Below are 19,214 nucleotides of genomic sequence, written 5' to 3'. Positions count from 1 at the left end.
TACAAACCGGAATGTGAAGACTACTTTAAATACTTCTCATCTTGCAATAAACGTATCACAGCATCCTCAGTACCCACAGTCGCTCAAGGCTCTTGTTTCAGGGCTAAAGATAGCTCTGCTGGTAACATGAGACAAAATAACGGTGGAATTGTTTTACTCCGAGAGAGGCTAGGTACTGAGGAACCAGCTTTATTTCCTCCCACCACTGGCTCCTTCCAGAAGATCCTCTACCATAAGCTTTATCTCATATGGCTTAAAATGAGATTTAATGGGACCTCAGCATCTCTATGGAGGTTCTGTAAATACAGCACTGCCTCTCTGGTGCGGCCACTGGCCTGCATCCCGTGTGCTGCTAATGCAAGCCAAGCGAGCCTAGGTTTACATATTTTAAAATATCAGACTTCTGTTTTCATGACAAATGCTGAAAGAGACAAAGGGCTGAAGCATCACAGCTGAGTAAAGCAGCTTTTAGCACTGCGAAAGACTTGCTCGGTTTTCTGCCAGGCCAGTCTTGAGTGATGCCAGACCTCCCTTTCACCCCATGCTCCTTTGCACCAGAATTGCTATAGCTCCCTCAAGAGACAACAGTATTTCTGCTGATTTTCCAACCCTTAAGATCATTTGTGTTGCTTACAGGATGCAAATGAGCTTTATGGGACTGCGGTATCTTCACGGTGTTCAAAGCAAAGTGAAAGAACCCTAAGGTACGCTGCCCCACTTGGGATCCGAAATAAAATTCAAATTCTGCCCCGAATTAAAAACAAATTAGGAAAAAGAAAGAGCGTCTATAATAAGTGTCTATTCTTGATTGTGAACGTTAGCAGGCAAAGATTAGCACCTTTCCACGCTGTTTCTATAAAAGCTCTTTTATGCAGCTTTACAGTGCAGAAGGGCTGCGGACGCACCCCTGCCAAAGATCGCGCAGTTTAGCAATAGTCTTGGCTGGTGAGACGCTTCAAGACCTGATCCAGTACGTTGAAGAAACACGGAAAAGGATGCAGAAGAAGCAGGCAGTTACCTAATACTATCAAGTCTCAATAAAAAATGACAAGCTGAGACATTTTGGCAGGCTTTCCGAATACCTAATAGGACAATGCTTGTGTAAACTGGCCTGGAAGCAAGGTTAAGGGAAATAAATCCCCAGCAGAAAAAGAACTTGAGAAGCAGGAAATTATTTCCGTTCAAAGCCCCTTAGATCACATCTGTCCACAGGGTGACAGAATTAGTCCCGCTGTTTCCACGAGGCACGATTCACGTCCACTGTTTTATAGGCGGCAATTCAGCAAAAGCGCTCCTAACCCGAGCCAGAACACATAAATATTTAACTCATTGGCAAGGCGACCGTGCGAGAGAGTATTTGTACCCATGGCTTTGCTGCGACACTTAAATAAACCCGTACTCCTTCCTCACTTACAGCTGCACAAACGACAGGGAGGGGAACCCCAGGAAGGTCTTGGAGGGGCTGCTTTTCCCGCGGGACCACGGCCCCGTATCTGTTTCCTTAAGCCACCGCATCCACGGCGATCGCAGAGGCAAAGGCGGGAGCGCTTTCACCCACCGGGCAGACGCGTTTGTGCCCCGGGGCCGCGGCGGGAGGGGAGGGGCGGCGCGGTGCCCCCCTCCTGTCCCCCAGCACAGGGGACCGGCGTCCCTCTGCCTGCGCCCGGCCTCCTGAGCTCGCCACCCACCCCCACCCACCCCGCCGTCGCTTTTTATCTCGGGGTTGGCTTCCCCCGTCCCCTCTCCGGCCCGTCCGGCAGAAGGCAGAGCAGCGAGCCGGGCGCGAAGGACGGGGCCGCCCCCGGCCCCCGGCCCCCGTGTGCGCGGCCGGGCGGCGCGTCCCGCCGGGCCGCCCCCGGAGCGCAGCGAGCGCGGCCGGAGGCCCCGGGCCCGGCCCCCGCAGGTGAGCCCGGCAGCGCCCCCGCCCCGCCGCCGCCGCTCTCCCCTCCCCTCCCCTCCCCTCCCCTCCCCGGCCCGGAGGCGGCGGCGAGGGGCAGCCACCGCGCAGACGCCGCCTGAAGGGCCGGCGCGATCGTCCCAGCCGCCGCGGAGCCGGGGCAGCTGCCGGAGGAGCGGCGCGGCCCGGCCCGGCGCTTCTTCCCCTCCGCCGCGCTGCGGGGCCGCGGCCGGCGGCGAGCGGGGCTGAGGCGCGGGGAGCCGGCGGGCCCAGGGCCGCCGCCAGCACCGCCACAGGTGGCCGCCCGCCGCCGCCCGCCTCAGCAGCTCCCCCTGCCCGCCGCGCCCGCTGCCCCAGCCCGGCGGCGGCAGGAGGGGCGGCGGCGCGGCCCGCCCCGCCGTGCGGCTGGCGGGCGGCGCTGCGGAGGGCGGAGCGGGGCGGGGCGGAGCGGCGGGCGGGGCGGGGCGGGGCGGAGCGGGCGGGCGGCGCGGGCCGGCTCCCGGCGGGCGGCGCTGCTGCGTCGCTCTGGGCGGCGCGGCGGGGCCGGGCGCCGGGCTGCGGGCTCGGGGGTGTGAGCGGCCGGGCTGGGCGCCCCCAGGATGCTGCGGTTCCTGCGCAGGACCTTTGGCCGGCGGTCGATGCAGCGCTACGGGCGAGGAGCCGGGCACGGAGCCGGGCGAGGTGGGCTCGGCGGCGAGGGGGACGAGCGGGACGGGGGGCTGCGAGGAGCCGCCGCCGTCGCCGGCTCCGGAGGCTTCCCCTCCTCGCCGCACCCCGGAGGGGTCGCGCACGGCGCCGGAGCCCCCGTCCACATCCCGGCGGCCGGCGGCAGTAAGCCGGTGCTGCAGTGCCGCGTCCTCCTCCTGGACGGGACCGAAGTCAGCGTGGAGCTGCCGGTGAGTAACGTGGGCTCGCCCCCCGTGCCTGCAAAAGGGCGCTCGCAGCTCCCCCTCCCCTCCTCCGCACCGGGTGCCCGCTGACAGGCACCTGCGGCTGCCCCCCGCCCCCGGGGCTGCACAGCGAGCGCCGGTCTCCGGGCGAGCCTCGCCGCTTTCTGCCTCCCTCCCTCCCCGGTTTCTGCCTCCCCTCCGCCGGCCTCCGCGTCCCCGCCTGCGTGCACCTGCCGCCAGGTGCGCGGCGTGCCGCCCCGCTCCGCTCGCCCCCTTCGAGCCCTCCGCGCCCCTCTTCCCGATCCCCGGCGCCAGCCTGGAGGCGGGCACCTGCTCTCCTCCCGCCCGCCCCCTCCCCTATCGCGGCCAAAAAACAGCCCCTGCAGCGGTGCCTCCGGCGGCGCTTCGGCCGTGAGGGGCCGGCCCTGGGGTGCGGGGCGCTACCCCAATGCTGGGGGGGGGCTGCCCGCAGACCTCACCCGGGGGCGGGGGGGAGGGGGGACCGGAGCCTCTTGCGGGGGAGCGGTGCTTTTGGCCTCGCTGCCCCCCGGCTTGCGGCGGGCAGGGGCGGCCCCTCGCCCCGCAGGCAGCACCTGTGGCGCCGGCGGGGGGAGCGGGGCGAGGCCGGCCCTGAGGCGAGGCCGCGGCGGGGGGCTGCGGGGGCGCAGCCCCTCCGGTTCTAATTTTCGGACGCCCCCTCCGCCGGCGGGAGCGGGGCTGAGGGGACCCCTCTCGGGCGTACGAGGCGGGGTTCCGGGGGGGGGATGCCGGGGGCGCTACCCGCGTCCCGGGCGAGCCCCCGCCCTGTGAGGGGAGGGACGCCCGGCTGCAGGGCCGCGGCCCCGGGGAACCCCCGGGACAGGCCCGGCCCGGCCCCCGCGGGTCCGCCCGCCCTCTTGGGCCGCCCGGGGCCGCGCCTCGGGCGGGTGCGTGGAGGGTGCCGGCGCTGAACTTTTTCCCCCCGCTCCTGCCGCCGTGCTGGGGGAAGGAGGAAGGGCCGGTGGCGGCCTGCCGAGCCGGGCGCCTGCTCGGTGCGAAGCCGGGCCGCGTTTGCCGGGTGTTGCGGGGCCCGCTGCGGGCCCTTCTGCCTCCCTTCAGGGGAGCTGCGCGGTGGATGTTGCTCGTCTGCACAGTCTGGGGTTTGCCACAGCTGCGAGGTCCTCAGCACCCGTCCTTCTTTGCTGACCCTTTTCCCTCCCTCTTGAAAGCCAGGTTTCCCCTGAAATAGTGTGGAAGTTTACCGTATTTGAAAAACATTTACTCTTCTTCCCATTTCGACCCAAATAATCACCAGCCATTAAGCTTGAGCTACAAAAGCAGGTGGGGGAACTTGCTAATAATGAGCACAACAATCTGATAAATTGCCCACTACTTTAATCTCCGGTAGTGTGAGAGAGTGAGTGGTTTTTTTTCAGAGTACCTTTTAAATCTTGTTAGGTGCCTTTCACATTAATAATTATGTGTATATATTGGCATCATTTCACTAAAACTTGGATTTTGGCAGCCCTATGGTTTCTGCTTAAAAGAAACTGAAGAGATGGAGCAAGACTCTTGCGTGTGAACGTAGAAGTATGTGAATAGAGCCACCTAGAGATACTTGCTGCAGAATTATCAGGCCTCCCTTGCCTTACAGACTAGATCATCCATTTCCACATACTGGAAATGCTAATATATTTCCTCTCCTCACATCTCCTTCACAGCTTGCTGCAGTCCTTCTAACATCTCGGCACAAATCTTTTCTAAAGAAGGCTTGATGAATGTTATCAGCGTGCTAAGGATTTACTTATAGAGGTGTATGTAGATAAGCTCAGTAAATATTTTGCTTAAGGTTATACTCCCTCCGATTTATCGGAGTTCAGCTTTTGCTGTAGAGCCCGTTTAAGACGGTCTGTGGTTTTGAAGCATCAGAAAATGAGGCAACGGCACTCTTCTTAGTTAGTCCTTGAGTATTGAAAGTACATGGAAGTATCTGCTTGGTCCAGTAAAGCAGCTATGGAGCACTCGTGCTTGAATTTGGCCTCCAAACGAAGCCTAGACTGCCAGTGTTTTCAGAATGTGAGCTGCATATGTGGTGGTTGTAGTTCATTTGTCCAAAGGCAAGGTAAGAAGTTGGTATTTTTTTTTTTTCACTGAAATCCCCTAGACTGGTGGAGGACTCTGGAGCACGTAATAGCTGTCAATGTTTTGAGGATTAAAAACCGTTCTGTTGAATTACATATCTGCTCCTCGTGCTTTTTCCCTTCCTTTCACGGAAAGTAACACCCACGCTGAGAGTTAGAAAAACTGAAAGAGGCGTTACACCATTTATAGAAGCCGATCGGTAAAGTTTCTCTGAGCTTTGCAGCTCTAGATTTTATGTGATTAGGGCCTGAAACAGAACGTGCTTTAATACTCGGAAGCTGCGATACCGGACTGGTTACACTGAACGAATTGAGTAGCATCTTTTCCATTTAAAAAAAATAGTGGATTGTGGTTTCTCCCCATTTCAGCTCAAATTTTATGGAAAGGAAGGGAATGTGGGCTTCATCACCAGTGAGCAGTTTACCTGTGGAATCAAGTATGTAGATAATTGCAGGGGACTTTAGTGTGCCGCTGATTGTGTTAACAGGCACTTATTTTGGGAGATACTGGCATCTGTAAAATGTGCTCTTTTTACTACCTGCTACCATTACACCCCAGTTGTCTTTCCAGTGGAAAAAATAACTTTTTAGGCTGCTATCTAAGACTTCACCTAGAAGTAATTGAAAGGTTTATTAGATTTTAAAGACTACAGGGTCTGTTGTTTGGAGGAATGACAGAGAAGACGTGACTGAGGGAAAACTTCAGCTATACATGTAGAAAGAAAGCTTCAGGGTTTCTTGTTGACTTACTGTTTTGGGGTTTTTTAATATTGTCTGGGGGGGGGGGCGGTGAGCGAGCGGCTGCGTGGTGCTTAACTTGCCGACTGGGGTTAAACGGTGACAAATATTAAAGTAAAGCTAAAACCCTGAAACTTTTGTCCAGGTTAAATGTATCAGGTTCTTCCATAGTGTTTTCTCGTATGTGGGGGCTGATGGTGGTGTTGGAAAAACAAATCCTATATCAGGATTTGACAGCAGCGAGCAAGTGGCCTTACCACTAACCCCAACTATCTTTGGGGTTATTTATGTGATAGTATCTGTATTAGAAACCACACATCTGGTAAGCTCTTGTCTGCTCGTGGTGGTAGCAGGAGTAGAGATCTGCCCTGATCTCCGAGTCCTTCCTTAGCTTGTTCTTCTCTAGGCTGTACAGCAGTATTGCAACCGGAGTCACCTTTCTTGTTTATCTGCATTTCTGCGCCCACTTCCTTTTGGGGCATTTGCACTTTATTCTTTTTACTGCATGTCCTCTGCCCTTGGACTGCCCAGTCTGCTAGCCTGCCCTCCTACGGTGCTGCGTGCTCTTGAACTTGTGGCTGTTCTCCACTTTCCTGAACTTGTTTCCTACCCAGCTGTCCCCACACAAATGCAAACATAAAATTATTCTGAGCACTGTAGATACCTCTGGATAATGGTTTCTATACTCAGCTTCTCGTATGAAATTTCAAGGATTGCTTAATGATGCTGGCTTTTCTGTTCACTCTTAAGGGAAGAATCGTGTACTTTGAAAGTATTCTTTCTAAATAGAATAATGCACTGGATGGCTTTTTAAGCCCCTGAGCTCCTTGGGGCCCTGTATTGAACATGAGATGCTATTAAGGTTGGATCTGTTGTATAGGAGGAGTGGCAGTGGACCAGTTCTGTCGCTGTGGGGTGATTTCCCCTGGGAAGGGGGAGCATAAATGGTGTCGTTACTTCTTCTTGACCTGACACCACATGTCTGCGTTTCTGAAATCTAGTTACAAGAATTGATGCAAGGAGAAAAATACATGGGTTAGAAAGCATCCTTTCCTTCCTCTCACTCAAGTATCAGTGTATTTCTTTTTACCATTGTTTAGTATCTTTTGTGTTGCATCTTCACTTACATTGGAGGCTGTTACTTAGATTTTGTAACTCAGCTGTAGATAGATGGAAGGCCACTTGCTCACTGCTGTCAGAACAATCTTGCCTCTGTTTTTCTGGAGGACTCATGACTTTAATGAAAGAAAAACTGGTTATGGATGATGCTGTGTTCTTAGATAAAGAATGCAGGGAAAGAGCATTGACATTTACGCAGTGGTGACAGTGCCTGCTAGTTAATACGTAAATGGAACAGTCTATAGATGGCTCTCGGATCAGGCCGAAAAGCCAAATTTTTGTTGACTTTAAGACATGGTTGCTGGCATTTCTAAAAACAGAGTCTCTGATTTTTAATTTGGTGCATCTTATGAAGCTTAAAGGGAGGGTAGGAAAGATGGCTATTCAGTGGGACTGTCCAGAGTAGCAGGAATTAATGTCACTTTTCTTAATGCCACTCAACACAGTAGTCTGTGATAAGTTGGGGGAGGGGAATGAACACATGTAAGGTATTCATGGGTTTGTTTAATCTAAGTGGGATAAAAAAGAGGGAACAAATGGTAAGCTTACTCTACTATGCAAATCTTCATCCTGCAAAGCAGATACAGGATTCCTTACATTTTCTGTGACATGAAGCCACAGCAGTCAACGGGTTGTCTGTCATAAATACTCCTTTCTAAAAATCTCCTTGCTCTGGTAAATTTCTGTGCTGCTATGAACGTCATTACAAAGACCTGTGTGATATATTAGAAAGTAGGTGATGTTTAATGATTAAATTAATGAGCAATTCAAATATAACCCTTCAAATCTATGAATTGTTTTCAGATGGATAGCTTTTGTATTATTTCTTCGCCTTCCTTTTGGTGTATCTGTTTTAATAATTGTTTCGGCTGCTATGGAAACACTTCAGGATAGGGATAGTAAATGTTCTTCAACACCCTTTTCTAATCTCTAATCTTCTCTGTGTCTTATCCTTTCCTTGTTGGAGTAACATGAACATAACAAAATTTTCTATCTGGCCTCTACGCTTACATCAAACGTAAATGTTAAATTAACTCTTGAGTAGTCATCTTTATCTTATAATTATTGGTTAGTATATTTCACTTGATTAGTTATTTATGGAAACCAATACCATTTTTCAATGCAGTACAGATAGACAGTGAGGGGGAGAAAGCCAATGATGAGAGTAGTATACTGCAAAGACAAAAGTATGAGCAACTGGTACTGATTCTGTGATGGAGAGCTTATGTCTTTGAAGAGATGGGGAGAAGATAAGGTTGTTGTATGCATTCTTTTGGAAGCCTTTTTACAATGGACTCGAACACAAGCCAGGCTTAGGAAAGCAAAGATGTGAAATGTCAGTGTGACTGGGCCTCTTCTTTGTTTGCACAAAAATGCATTCCAGTAGCAGCCGTTTGCACTGGGCTTAACTACATGATCATGAACACTGGAGAAACTCTGAAGACCACCGTAGATTTGAATGGAGATGGTCAATAAGAAGGAAACTTTCAGACCAGTCAGAAAATATGTTTGTGGGGTTTTTTTTGTTTTTTTTTTTTTTTTTGTAAGCAGTGTATATCTAATATGTTCTTTTTTTTTTCTAGTGGTTGTGTTCTAGACTAGATTGCTGGGTAGCAAACCTGTAGCTTCAGGCTCTTAGTAGTGGTCCTGAAGAGGAAAAAGCATGTCTGGGCATGTAAAAAGTTCTTACAAGGCAGAAAATAGGAGCAAAGAGACTTTGGAAGTGCAGCCCATATAGAAGAGCAAGCAGAGGACTAGTTTTGTTTGGATTGCAGAAGGTAGCACAGGAAGAAGCGGGCTGAAATGTTGAAGAAACTAGAAGTTGTATTTAAAGTATGGGATGTATCATCTATCCAGCTCTTTTCTGAAACAGAGAGGGGGCAGATACCTCTACTCCTGCTTCTCTCTGCATGCTTTTCTTCCTCATGTGCTTCCTTGTGCTTCTACTTGTAGCACCTCTGTAAATACTTTTTTTCCTGTAACTTTCTCTGAGAGGCTGGCTTCATTTAGTGTCTCTCCTTCTCCAAGTATAGGTCCGTTTTCCAATTCAGGGCTTCTGTTTTTAAATTCCCAACCATTTCCACCCACCCTTCTCCTTTGCAGTCTCCTCCCTGAGCAGTTCTCTATACTTTTTCTCTGTGGATATCATCTGTATTACTAGCATGATACCTACTGAATTTTCTTTTTAATAAGAGCAGATTTCTTTTAGTTTTGTGTTGTGGTTTTTTGTTGGTGTTTTTTTTTTTTTTTTAAATCCCACTCTTCCCAGTCTGTAAAAGCAGTTTTATTTGCATCCCAGGAGCAGCTACACAAGCTGTGAAGTGGTTCACCATGGAGGATGTCTTCTGGGAGGCACTTTAAAGAGCACTAGAGGTCTGCTTCACTTTGGTTTGGGCCTCGAGCATAGTTCTCTGTCCCATTCCCTCCTACCAGTTTAGATCATTTCTGTGGTTCTCTGCAGTTGTCAGAAATTTGAAACGCTCCTCTGTCCTGTTCCTTCTCCCCAAAAATGCAATTTCCCAGCTGTGGTCAGGGGTCTGTGGCTGCCTCAGCAGCTTTTTCAGCCAGCTTGACTAGCAAAGTTCCCTGTCTGTCAGGGCACAAATGGTGCAGGTGACTGCTCATCCCGAACATTCCCAGTTGCAGAGCAGACATTAGGGGAACATTGGTAGCGACTGGTGAAATAGTTAATTCAAAGGTTAAACCTCCTCACTTAAAAAAATGCATAGTGTCATATGAGACAAAAAAAAAAATGGACCTGAAAACTCAAATGGTGTGGGAAGGAGGTTGAGAGAAGAAGGGAGAAAATGTATGTCATTGAATTTGTAGACCCTTTGCAAAGTAAAATAGAAGGATAAGGTACAAATAATCTATTTTTTGCTAGAAGGATGGAGTCGACAGCTGTTAACTGTACGGACAGTGTTGCTGGGTTAGTATTTTAAATTACCTGAGAAACACATGGGGTTTTTTAGTTTTTGTTTTCCAATGCAGACTATGGTAAATGTTCTTTTATTCTTTCCGCATTAGAAATAAAAGGGTTGGAGGGTAATGAAGTGTTTAGAGTGACCATCTGCTCCTCATTTGACTTGCTATTTCCATTTATTTCTGTGCATCAATTTAAATTATAGTGGATGTTCATGTTTTTGATCTGTACGGATTCAGGTTATTTCCCTTGTTGTTATGGAACCACAGATAGTTTATCCAAACAAACACCAAATGTCATCTTTTCTTTTTTTTTTTTTCAGTATACCGACGGACACATTGAATTGAGATGTTACTGTATTTCATGATTTTAACGCATGTGGTATAGTTTGCATGATAAATTGAGACTGGAAGTCCTAACAGAGGATCCAATTTGATGTTTGCAAAATACAACCAAGAACTCTACATAAATATGTGCAGAGTGTAGGTCCTTTCTTTTTGAAGAACTTGGGCTCATATGAACATACCAGTATCAAATATACAGTTAGAAAAGCATAGTGTTATAACTTCGGGATTGTGACCTGTAATTAAATGATTGTAGACTGCAACATGATTTCAAAATATAACTTATATAAGGATGAATTATTTTGTGGCTGTTTGAAAATAATGCTTTTCACAGTAGTTCTTTGTAGTACTAGTAATTGATTGTATGTGTTCTTTTTGTTGGTGTTTTTTATTTATATATGTAAAAAATAAATGTAGACATGAGAGGAATTTTGTAGCTTAGCAGTTTGGCTGGGAAAACACCTATTTCTTTTCCTGCCTAAATTGAGACTAAACAAGGAAACCACTTCCCAGTTTTAAGTTTAAAGTTTCTCACTGTGTACATCTCACCGTGTGAGGTCTTAGAGGTTATGTATTAGACAATAAGCAATTTCAGTTGGCTGTGTTAAGGTTTAACATTATCATAGGCTGTTAACAAATTCTCATTTTAATATTGTTGGATAAAATAAACACGCTAACTGCATCACATCTCTTTTGTTGGCGTTAAGTCTGAACAAAATTACTTAATGTCCAAATGCTACCTGCTTTAACTGTGCAAGTGAATGTTTTCCACGTTTTCTGAGAAAAGGAGCAGTTCTGTTAAGTTTTTCCTTCTTCTTCCTTGTTCCCATCCAGAATTGGTCAAGGCTGTCTTCTGTCAGTCAAATAAATCTCTTTCATACCTTGTTAGTGGTTCCCGGAGCTGTGATATGGTATGATTTTAAATTGAGGGCTTGCATTTATGCAAAAAGACCAAACCCAAGGTCTTCCATTTTTATAAGCAGATCTGAAAACAGCAGTACTCTGTACAATCGTTGTGTTGCAACAAAGATCACTATTCAGTAGAGATGCAAATCCTCAGTATGTAGGTTTTATATTCAGGCTACTTACTGAGTAGAAATTCTTCCTGAATAATGAACCTTCCATGAGTGCTTTGCTTTGAGAGGTGATGAATGATGAGTCTGTTTATGTCTTTGAATAAAGCAAATAAGTGAAGAGTGGTGGTATTCTTCAAAATAGGTCGTATCACTAGGATAGGCAGCACCCTGGAAGTGTAAAGTCCAGTGGGCAGTATCCACTTATCTTCTCTCACGTTGTGATCTTTGGATGCTGATGTGTGTCTATGTGAATTCAGATGTCCTGCTTGTAGCTCTGTGGAGGGGAAGAGCTGGTTTAATAGAGCAGCAATGTAACTTGTTTGTTGTGCAAAAGACTTTGTTTCCTTTCCTCCCTCTTCCTGCAATTTCATGTATCGGGCTTGATTTAGTTTTCTTCTTTTTCTTTCCCTGCTGCTCAGCAATGAAGAGAGGGTGGCAGGATGTTTTCTCGTTACTGACGTCCCCTTTCTCTGAGGAGGAGCGTTCCCAGCCCTACTCCGTGACTCTTCCTGAGCCCGTGAGCCTCATCTGCCAAGGCCAGGTTGTGAGCTGCGGCTTGGCACACCTAGCTGCAGGGCAGCTCTACGTGTGCCCAGTGTCTGTCTTGCACAATTAATTCTGCGCGCAGCTCTCGGCAGCACGTTGGAGTTCTGTTCTTGACTTCCAGTTAATTAGAAGATGTTAATTTTGATAGGTTTTCTTTTTAATGGGGGTACCTCTTCACTAAGACAGCAGAGATCGCTGATTCCTTTTACAGAGGCCAGTGAAGCCATTAAATGTTGACTGTAGTCCTTCTCCTTTTCATTAATTCAGGCTGATTGCTTAAGCTATCATCTGCCCGTAGGTTTGCTTTGTCTCCCTTCACTGCCGTCCTCATACAACAATATTTCACAGTTGGCTTTTCTGTTGGATGAACTGTTGCAAAACTTGTAAAATAAGGGAATCAAACCCTTGTTCTTAGGTGTGAAACTGGGGGAGCCTTTGGGGCATCAAAACATTCGCCACGGTACTCCAATTGTGAACAGTAGGCACTCAGAGGGGACTTTTTCTTATTTGATGGATACTGGTAGTTCACGAACGGTGCTTGATGTATTTTAGGAGGTCAATATATGAGGAAATAATCTGCACAACAAATATTTTTATGGTATTCTTAACTTCAGAATTGGAAAAAAGTTGAGATTACTAATTGCCTTTGCTTTTTCCTCTTGAATCCTCTGAGCTATCTCCTCTTTCATTGATATTGCCTACAGTTGCTTTTTTTCTGTGTAGCATTTTGATGCATGATTTGTGTTGTAAACTTATCCTAAAACCTTTCTGGTGCATCATTTCTGGCTTTGAAAAGTAAAGATGTTGACAAAATATGGGGAAAATGAGGAAGGAGTTTGAGCAGTTGTCTGTGTATTAGCAAAAATAGGCTGAAGTTGATTATTGCATTTCTCGGAGGGGAGTAGGAATAGAAAAATTTGGTGCTGTGAAACAAACCCATGTGGTTTTACTTTGCTGCTATTGAAATCCACCAGCAGATATTTTCATTTTCTTGTGCTTGGATTTTTGATGTATTTTCACATTAAATACCCAGCATACTTTGGTTTATAATTTGATTATAAATTGTATTTTAAAAAATAGTTCAGCTGTTTTCGCAAAGATTTTGCTTTAAGAATGTGGTTACAGCCAGGAAAAGGCAACCTTAATTTCTCCCCCCATGTGTTATGGTATTAGATACTGATAGAAGAATTTAATCTTATTTTAGCAGAGAGAATAGACCATCTGATAACACTTCCAGCATGATCATAATCTGAAAAATTGTCAGATGAAGCAAGAAGATGTGGTCTTCCATAAATAGAAAATATTGTTAACCGAAAGTTTGTTTCAGAAAGCAGATTTTTCCCTGTTACAACTGTCAGTTTCTCAGCATTTGTGTAATGCCAGAAGAGGAGAACTTTCCCAGCTGTTTCAGTAAGCTGAGCGCTAGAAGCTTTCTAGTGAGAGAAAGTAGTTTGAAGAACCTCTATGGCTTCACTGTCATTTTCAGTAGCTGTTGAAAGCAGACAAGCTGAAGTGCAGGTGCTATCTTGAAGGATAGCCCTCAAAATGAACTTTGTTTCTTTTGCTTTCAGGATTTCTAAGGTGTCTTTCTGTTTACTGAAATCAAAAGTTATTTTAATTTAAGGCAGACAAAGCCTTTAAGTAATACCAAAAATCTTCAGCGAGGTGTTCAGAAAAGCTGGTTTTTTGCAAGCTACAGGGCAAATGAATGGTTAGGTTACAAGGAGATAGGGCAATATTTAAAGAGTACGAATTCCTCTTTATTGCATATGCATTAACCTCATTAACAAGATAAGGCTGTCAAGACTAGGGCAGCACTAAATGACTTGTGGGAGGTACCAAATATAGATCCTGTGAAAAGTCCCAGGCCTTGGGAGCTCTCTGAACGGTGCTGCCTGCTTTCCTGCAGTTTTGGGTCAGACTGCAAGTCCCGGTACGTATCTGGGAAGAAAGCTTTTCTCCCACTTCTCATTTTGTGAGTCTTAGAAAACTGCAAACTTTCTGTACTAGTTTGTAAAATGGTGCAATAGTCTGTCTGCATTGCAGAGCTGATACAGGTGAGATGGAGAACGAAGTTCTTTGTTTCTGTGGTCTTGCACATAAAGTGAAAGCACTCACTGGAACCAAAAAGCCAGGTAAGTTGACTGTCCCTGTACAATCCAACAGCAGTTTGTGGTGCTGAAAAAATGTCCCTGAAGGCAAAACATTAATTCAGTGCAGTTCCAGAGGATCAAGATGTGACCGCTTTGTCACTTCCAAGATTGTCACCTGCTTTGCTTGGACAGTATCTTCTGGGAAATTCCAAACTTGGGTAGTGCCTGCCGCTACACGGATGGTAGTGGAAGCTCTTCAAGAGACGAACCAGCGAGTGGGAGACTGGGTGCAGGGCTGATGAGGAAATGTGTACTCTGGAGTATACTTCTGTTTCTGTCCTGTACATTGACATAATCCGCAGTGCTAATAAACTTGGAATGGTTTTATCACTAAAGGATAGGTTATAAATGCAGAAACAGGCACCATAGTTAGTGCTAGGAGGCAAGCGTGTAGCTTTGGTTTCAGAGCTAAATGAATTTATGGTGTTATTCAAAGCAACTTTTGTATCTCAAAAGCCCTTGTGAGGCTGCTGGTTCCTCGTGGCAGTAAGGAATGGAATTGATGTTTGAGGTAGCTAGGATTTATGACGCACATTTTCTTTTTGTACTTTTCTGCTTGAGTAGGGAGGAAGGGAAACAGTTTTCTTGTGGCCTGACTAAATAAATACAAACTTATACATACTAACAGGACTTCTTGTTTTTACAGCAATTATTTTTCAAAGGGCATTGTTAGCATGAAGGATTTGCAGAAAATCACTAATGATTACTGTTACCTGTTTGTGCTGTTTGTATCTCCACCCTCCCCCCCTGCCCTGCCCCATCCTCTGAAGCCCTGGCACTTTCATCGCCACTTCTGATAGAACTACCACATTTGCTAACAAGATCATTTGCTTTCAGTAAGTGGCTAGCAGAGGTTCCAGCTGTCTCTGTTCCCATTTGTTCCTCCTTTTAACATCTTCTGTTAAGGTTGTTATGATGAAGTTAAATGGAAGTCAACTGGCTGTTCTCCCTAGATATCATTTGGACTGTCACTCTTTAAATTTCATTAGAGAGTCATATGGATGGCTTGCAAATGAATAGGTTCTGAACTGTACATTTGTTTCAGGTCAGAAAGGATCATTGTGAACACTTAATCTGTTCTCTTTCCCTGATCAGTGTCTAGAACTACTTCCAAGAATGTGTTTTAAGCCTGTCACTTTTTAGCATCAGCTCTCTCCTTGGATCTCGTTATTTTGTCTGTCTTTAAAAGTCTTTAATGAGAAGCAGTTACTTATTCAGGTTGTATGTGGGCTCTTCAGAATAATAACAGGTCTTTTATTGTATCTGATATTTTTACGGTCCGTGTTATCCCCTGTCTTGGTACCTGAGCAGGCATGGGACAAAAAGTCCTGGGGTCATGGAGAAAAATATTCTCCACATGAAGGTATGTGAAATTCACATGCAAGCCACCTTTTAGTCTTATTTTTGATTGTATAATTATACAAAACCCAAATTTATTTCCAGGTGCTTTTCAGACTCTAAATTATTCTTTGTAGCTTTTTTCTGTCTTTGTGCATAATGTGCAGACATTGGAGATGGGCACAGCAATGTTGTTATAATGGTTTGCTGAGTGTTATGTGAAATGTCACTGCTCCTTACTTAATGTTCCCTTGTTATGCACTCAGGGCTCATGTTTACTTTCTTGGCTGTAGCTTTACACCGAGAGTTCGTTCGTGGCCAGTTGTTTTGCTGTTGTTACACCAGAGTTACTGCAGTGCTGCTGGAATCCAGGGCGCTATCTTTGACATAGCGAGCAAGAGTGAAACTTCTGTTCCTCTGTGTGTGACCTGTGGTTTCACTGAATTCAGCTACAGTGTGTTGATGCAATTCTGCATAGAATCATAGAATCATAGAATGCTTTGGGTTGGAAGGGACCTTGAGAGATCATCGAGCCCAACCCCCCCTGCAGTAAGCAGGGATTGAACCTGCATCCCCAAGAGATGCATATCAGTGTGTACAACCAAGAAGACCCATCATCTCCTGCTACTGTGCCAGTTTTGTGAAGTTCAGCGTGAGTTATTTTATTAGTTCCCTTCAAGGGAAAACTGTGCGGTGGTTGTGAGCAGAACACTTCAGGATTACACTGACAGTGCTGCTGGCCGGCTGCTTTCCTTCTTTCCCTTCCCAATTAATTTTTTTTTTTAAATCTGGCTGTCATGGACTACACACGTCTATTTTAGGAATGTTTATGCTTGCTTTTGTTGGCCTGTCTCATCGGCTGTGTTTTAAGAATACAGGTGTTTTGTGGTCAATATGAGTTCAAAGAGTTCTTGGCTTCTTGTTCCTGTCCTGGCGCTGCAGGCAGGTATTTGCCCTTTCAGCTGTTTGTGGGGCTGTGCTGAAAGCCAGGTCAGGGATCAGGTCCAGGGGTGTTTCACTCTAAAAAATGACTTTGCAGCATTGAATGTCAGAAATTTGTTAAAGGTATATCATAAATAAGGGGCCAAGCAGTAGGGAAGAACTTGACAGAGGGCTTGGGAGCTCTTTAAGGCAAAAGTGCTGTAAAAGCTCCTGTGTTGCTGAGTTGGGCCTTGAGGGTATAAATAATCACTTTTTATGGTTTGATTCATGTACTTAGTGCTCTCATAGCTTGATCATGTGAGTGCTCCTCATCTGCCTCACTAAAGTCAGCCACATTAGTATGAACTGGACAAGAAACGCTCAGTTGCTGCAGCAGTGTGTTTCAGTGATACAAATTGCGGCAAGTAGCTCAAGCTAGATCTGCAAGAGCTTATCTGTGCCAAAGTCTGATACCTCGCAGAAACATATTCTAAGGTTCCTTATTGCTGCTATCAAATAAACGTGTAGCCTTATGGAGGAAGAAGATAGACTTGTTTTATGAGACTTAATTTTCTTGAAACCATGGTGAGTTGTATAAACTATGCTGCTGCTGTTTAATTTATTGCTGACTGGACCCAGATGTCTCTAGTTTTTTATTTTTGGAATCTGATAGGGAGCCAGAATTGATAAGGATAACGAAGCTGATACTGAAATTAGAAATATTCTAGGAATTTTAGAGGTCACCTTTTTCTATGTTCCATCTGTGGAGTTTCAGATAGAACCAGGGCCGAAAAGATCTTCTGATGGTCACCGCTTGATGCACATATCCTGTAATGGAGTACTTTTCCTTATCCCTTTGAGGCTCGCTCCAGGTGAGCTGAAAGAAGACTATGCTGTTGAGGGGAAAATGTCATTCCATTGAGCAGGGCCTGGATTCCTAACCTGTCAGGGATCCATAAAATTCAAGTCATCTCATTTTAATTGTATATCTTTATTTGTAGGTATTCCAGAAACTACTCTTGCTGCTAGTACAAATTCCGTAATTCTTGGATTGTGAGTAAAATGGAAAGATATGCAATTTGAATTTAAATTTCTAATTCCTCAATTCTTTCTAGTTTAGTCTCTCACTTGGAAACTAAGCTGTGGATGAGTTTGACTTCATTTTGCATTTTCCAAATTGACCTTAGAAGGTTTAACAATTATCACATTTATGGAAAGAAACTTTAAGTACATGATCTAAGCCAACACTTTTTAAGCAGCAGGTGGAAGATTATTTATGTCTTGAAAGCACAAATGGACAGTTCTGAATCATGCTGAAAAAGTTCCAGTGGAAAATATGCTTTTAGCTCCAAATCCACAAGTTACATTAGAAAGACAGGTTTTGACTAGAATGACAACTATTTTAAACATTTGAATAAACATACTTTTTTTTTTTTTTTTTTCCAGGGGAAGACCAGAGGAGCAAAGTTTTGCTTCAGGATTTTCTTTCTTATGAACAACTATTTGGGTTCTACTGATGGCTTGTGAAATAAATCCAATTTGCAAAATGCTTGAGAAAACAGAGTACATGCACAGTCAGGGGTGTGGTGCTGCAACTGCAGGGTGAGGGAGATAACTTGAGTTCATGGTCTGGGGAGCTAAAGGGTGAATGCATGCTGACCAGAGAGCTGAGAGGTGCTGGTTTTAGTGTTCGTCGGTGAAGGTTTCCAATTTAAGATTTGATTAATTTTTTTATTATTATTTATTTATATTAAACCACAGGCATTCTCTGCTCCTCTTGTGATGCTCCCAAAACATCTTCTGGAGGTGTTTTGCTGTCTGAGTAGTAAGGTGGCAATGTCTATAATCCCCTTCCGGACAGAAAGACTTGAGGCTGTGATAAACTGCTGCATAAAGATTACTGGAGACTGCCTAAAGATGTTATTGCCTTCAGCTGTCTTGCTCTGTGACTAAACTGGCAGAAGAATGTGTGTGTGCCTGTTTCTTAGCCTGTCTGTTGAATAACCAGATAGGAGTTTAAAGAGAGCACTGATCTGTTCAGCAGCTGCAGCGAGATTGCTGATTTGGGCCTCCCGTCTTGCTAAAGAAGGGTCTACTCTTCTAGCATGCTTCACCAGCAAAGAGTTGCCAAATGCTTTGCTCTTGTGTTGCCATGAGCTCGCTGGTTTAGGTTAGCAGCTGTATGCCTGTTGTGTGACACATGTCATGGGACTCGAGCTCTGTTGTGGTTCTCTGAGGAGCTGGGAGCAGCGATTGCTTGCCCTGTCAGGCTTCTTGGTATGACTCTGGACTGCTCTTTCTGCATCCACAGCATTCCTCTGTAGGGATTTTTGTCTGGGAAGCCCCTGGAAACTACTACAAATATTCTTCAGGAACAGGTTTTGAGTTTTATGCTGGACAAAATAGGATCTGAAACGCTGTCTGCAAGAGAAATGGGTTCTTCATTGGACTGATACACTGCAAAAACATAAGACATAGTCTGTAGATTCAAGGCCTCTTGACTAGCATGCGATTGAGGAAATTAGTTTAGCTGCAGTGCCTTTTTATCTGGACTTTGTTCTAGAAGCAGAATTTCACCTTACACAAATACTGAAAGTTGACTGAAGGTATTGCAGTGTTACAGTACAAAGTTCCTTTTGCTTTGACATTCTTTATTGGATTGAAGTGACTGTCTTGTGGTAACCTTGTAGGGTGGAAAAGATGAGCTTTCCTTGTGGAACACCCAATAAGCCTAAATGAAAAACTCACAGCTTTTTACGTGAAGCTGGCCATGAAGAATTTGGTTAACAATAGTGCTAAAGCACAGACAATCATTTACTAAAATATGATTCTGTCTGTGCTCTAGATGTACCTGTAATCTAGACAGGTTATAGGTATTCTGAGTATGTATTAGTGACTTGTAATCACAGAAAACCAAACATTTGTCATGAGATTTTCAAATGGATAGATAAAATTTGGTTTGCTATTCCCCCAGCCCAAGTGCTTTAGGTTAACAGGGTGGAGGGGTGGGGTTGGGGAGGCAGTTCCAAATTAATGAAGTTAAGCCCTCTGATTGTTTTGAGACTTTTGTTAAATATTTCTTCTGATTCTAAGAGGGGGAGGAAACAAAGTCCTCATCTGAATTTATATAAGTTTATGACTTGTCTAAA

The 19,214-nt window shown here is 45.7% G+C and overlaps 1 protein-coding gene across 2 annotated transcripts in view; it reads left to right on the top strand.

Moving 5' to 3' along the window:
- The first annotated feature begins 2,496 nt into the window (after nucleotides 1-2,496).
- EPB41L4B (erythrocyte membrane protein band 4.1 like 4B) overlaps nucleotides 2,497-19,214 on the top strand; it is a 179,951-nt gene continuing 163,233 nt past the window's right edge. For both annotated transcript variants that reach the window (XM_075705285.1, XM_075705286.1), the window contains exon 1: nucleotides 2,497-2,793. In XM_075705285.1, the coding sequence (XP_075561400.1) occupies nucleotides 2,497-2,793 (297 nt within the window). The remainder of the gene's footprint in view (nucleotides 2,794-19,214) is intronic.

This window comes from Pelecanus crispus, chromosome 2 (assembly GCF_030463565.1).
Source record: "Pelecanus crispus isolate bPelCri1 chromosome 2, bPelCri1.pri, whole genome shotgun sequence".
Classification (NCBI taxonomy): Eukaryota; Metazoa; Chordata; class Aves; order Pelecaniformes; family Pelecanidae; genus Pelecanus; species Pelecanus crispus.
This window is presented reverse-complemented; position numbering and strand designations above follow the sequence as displayed.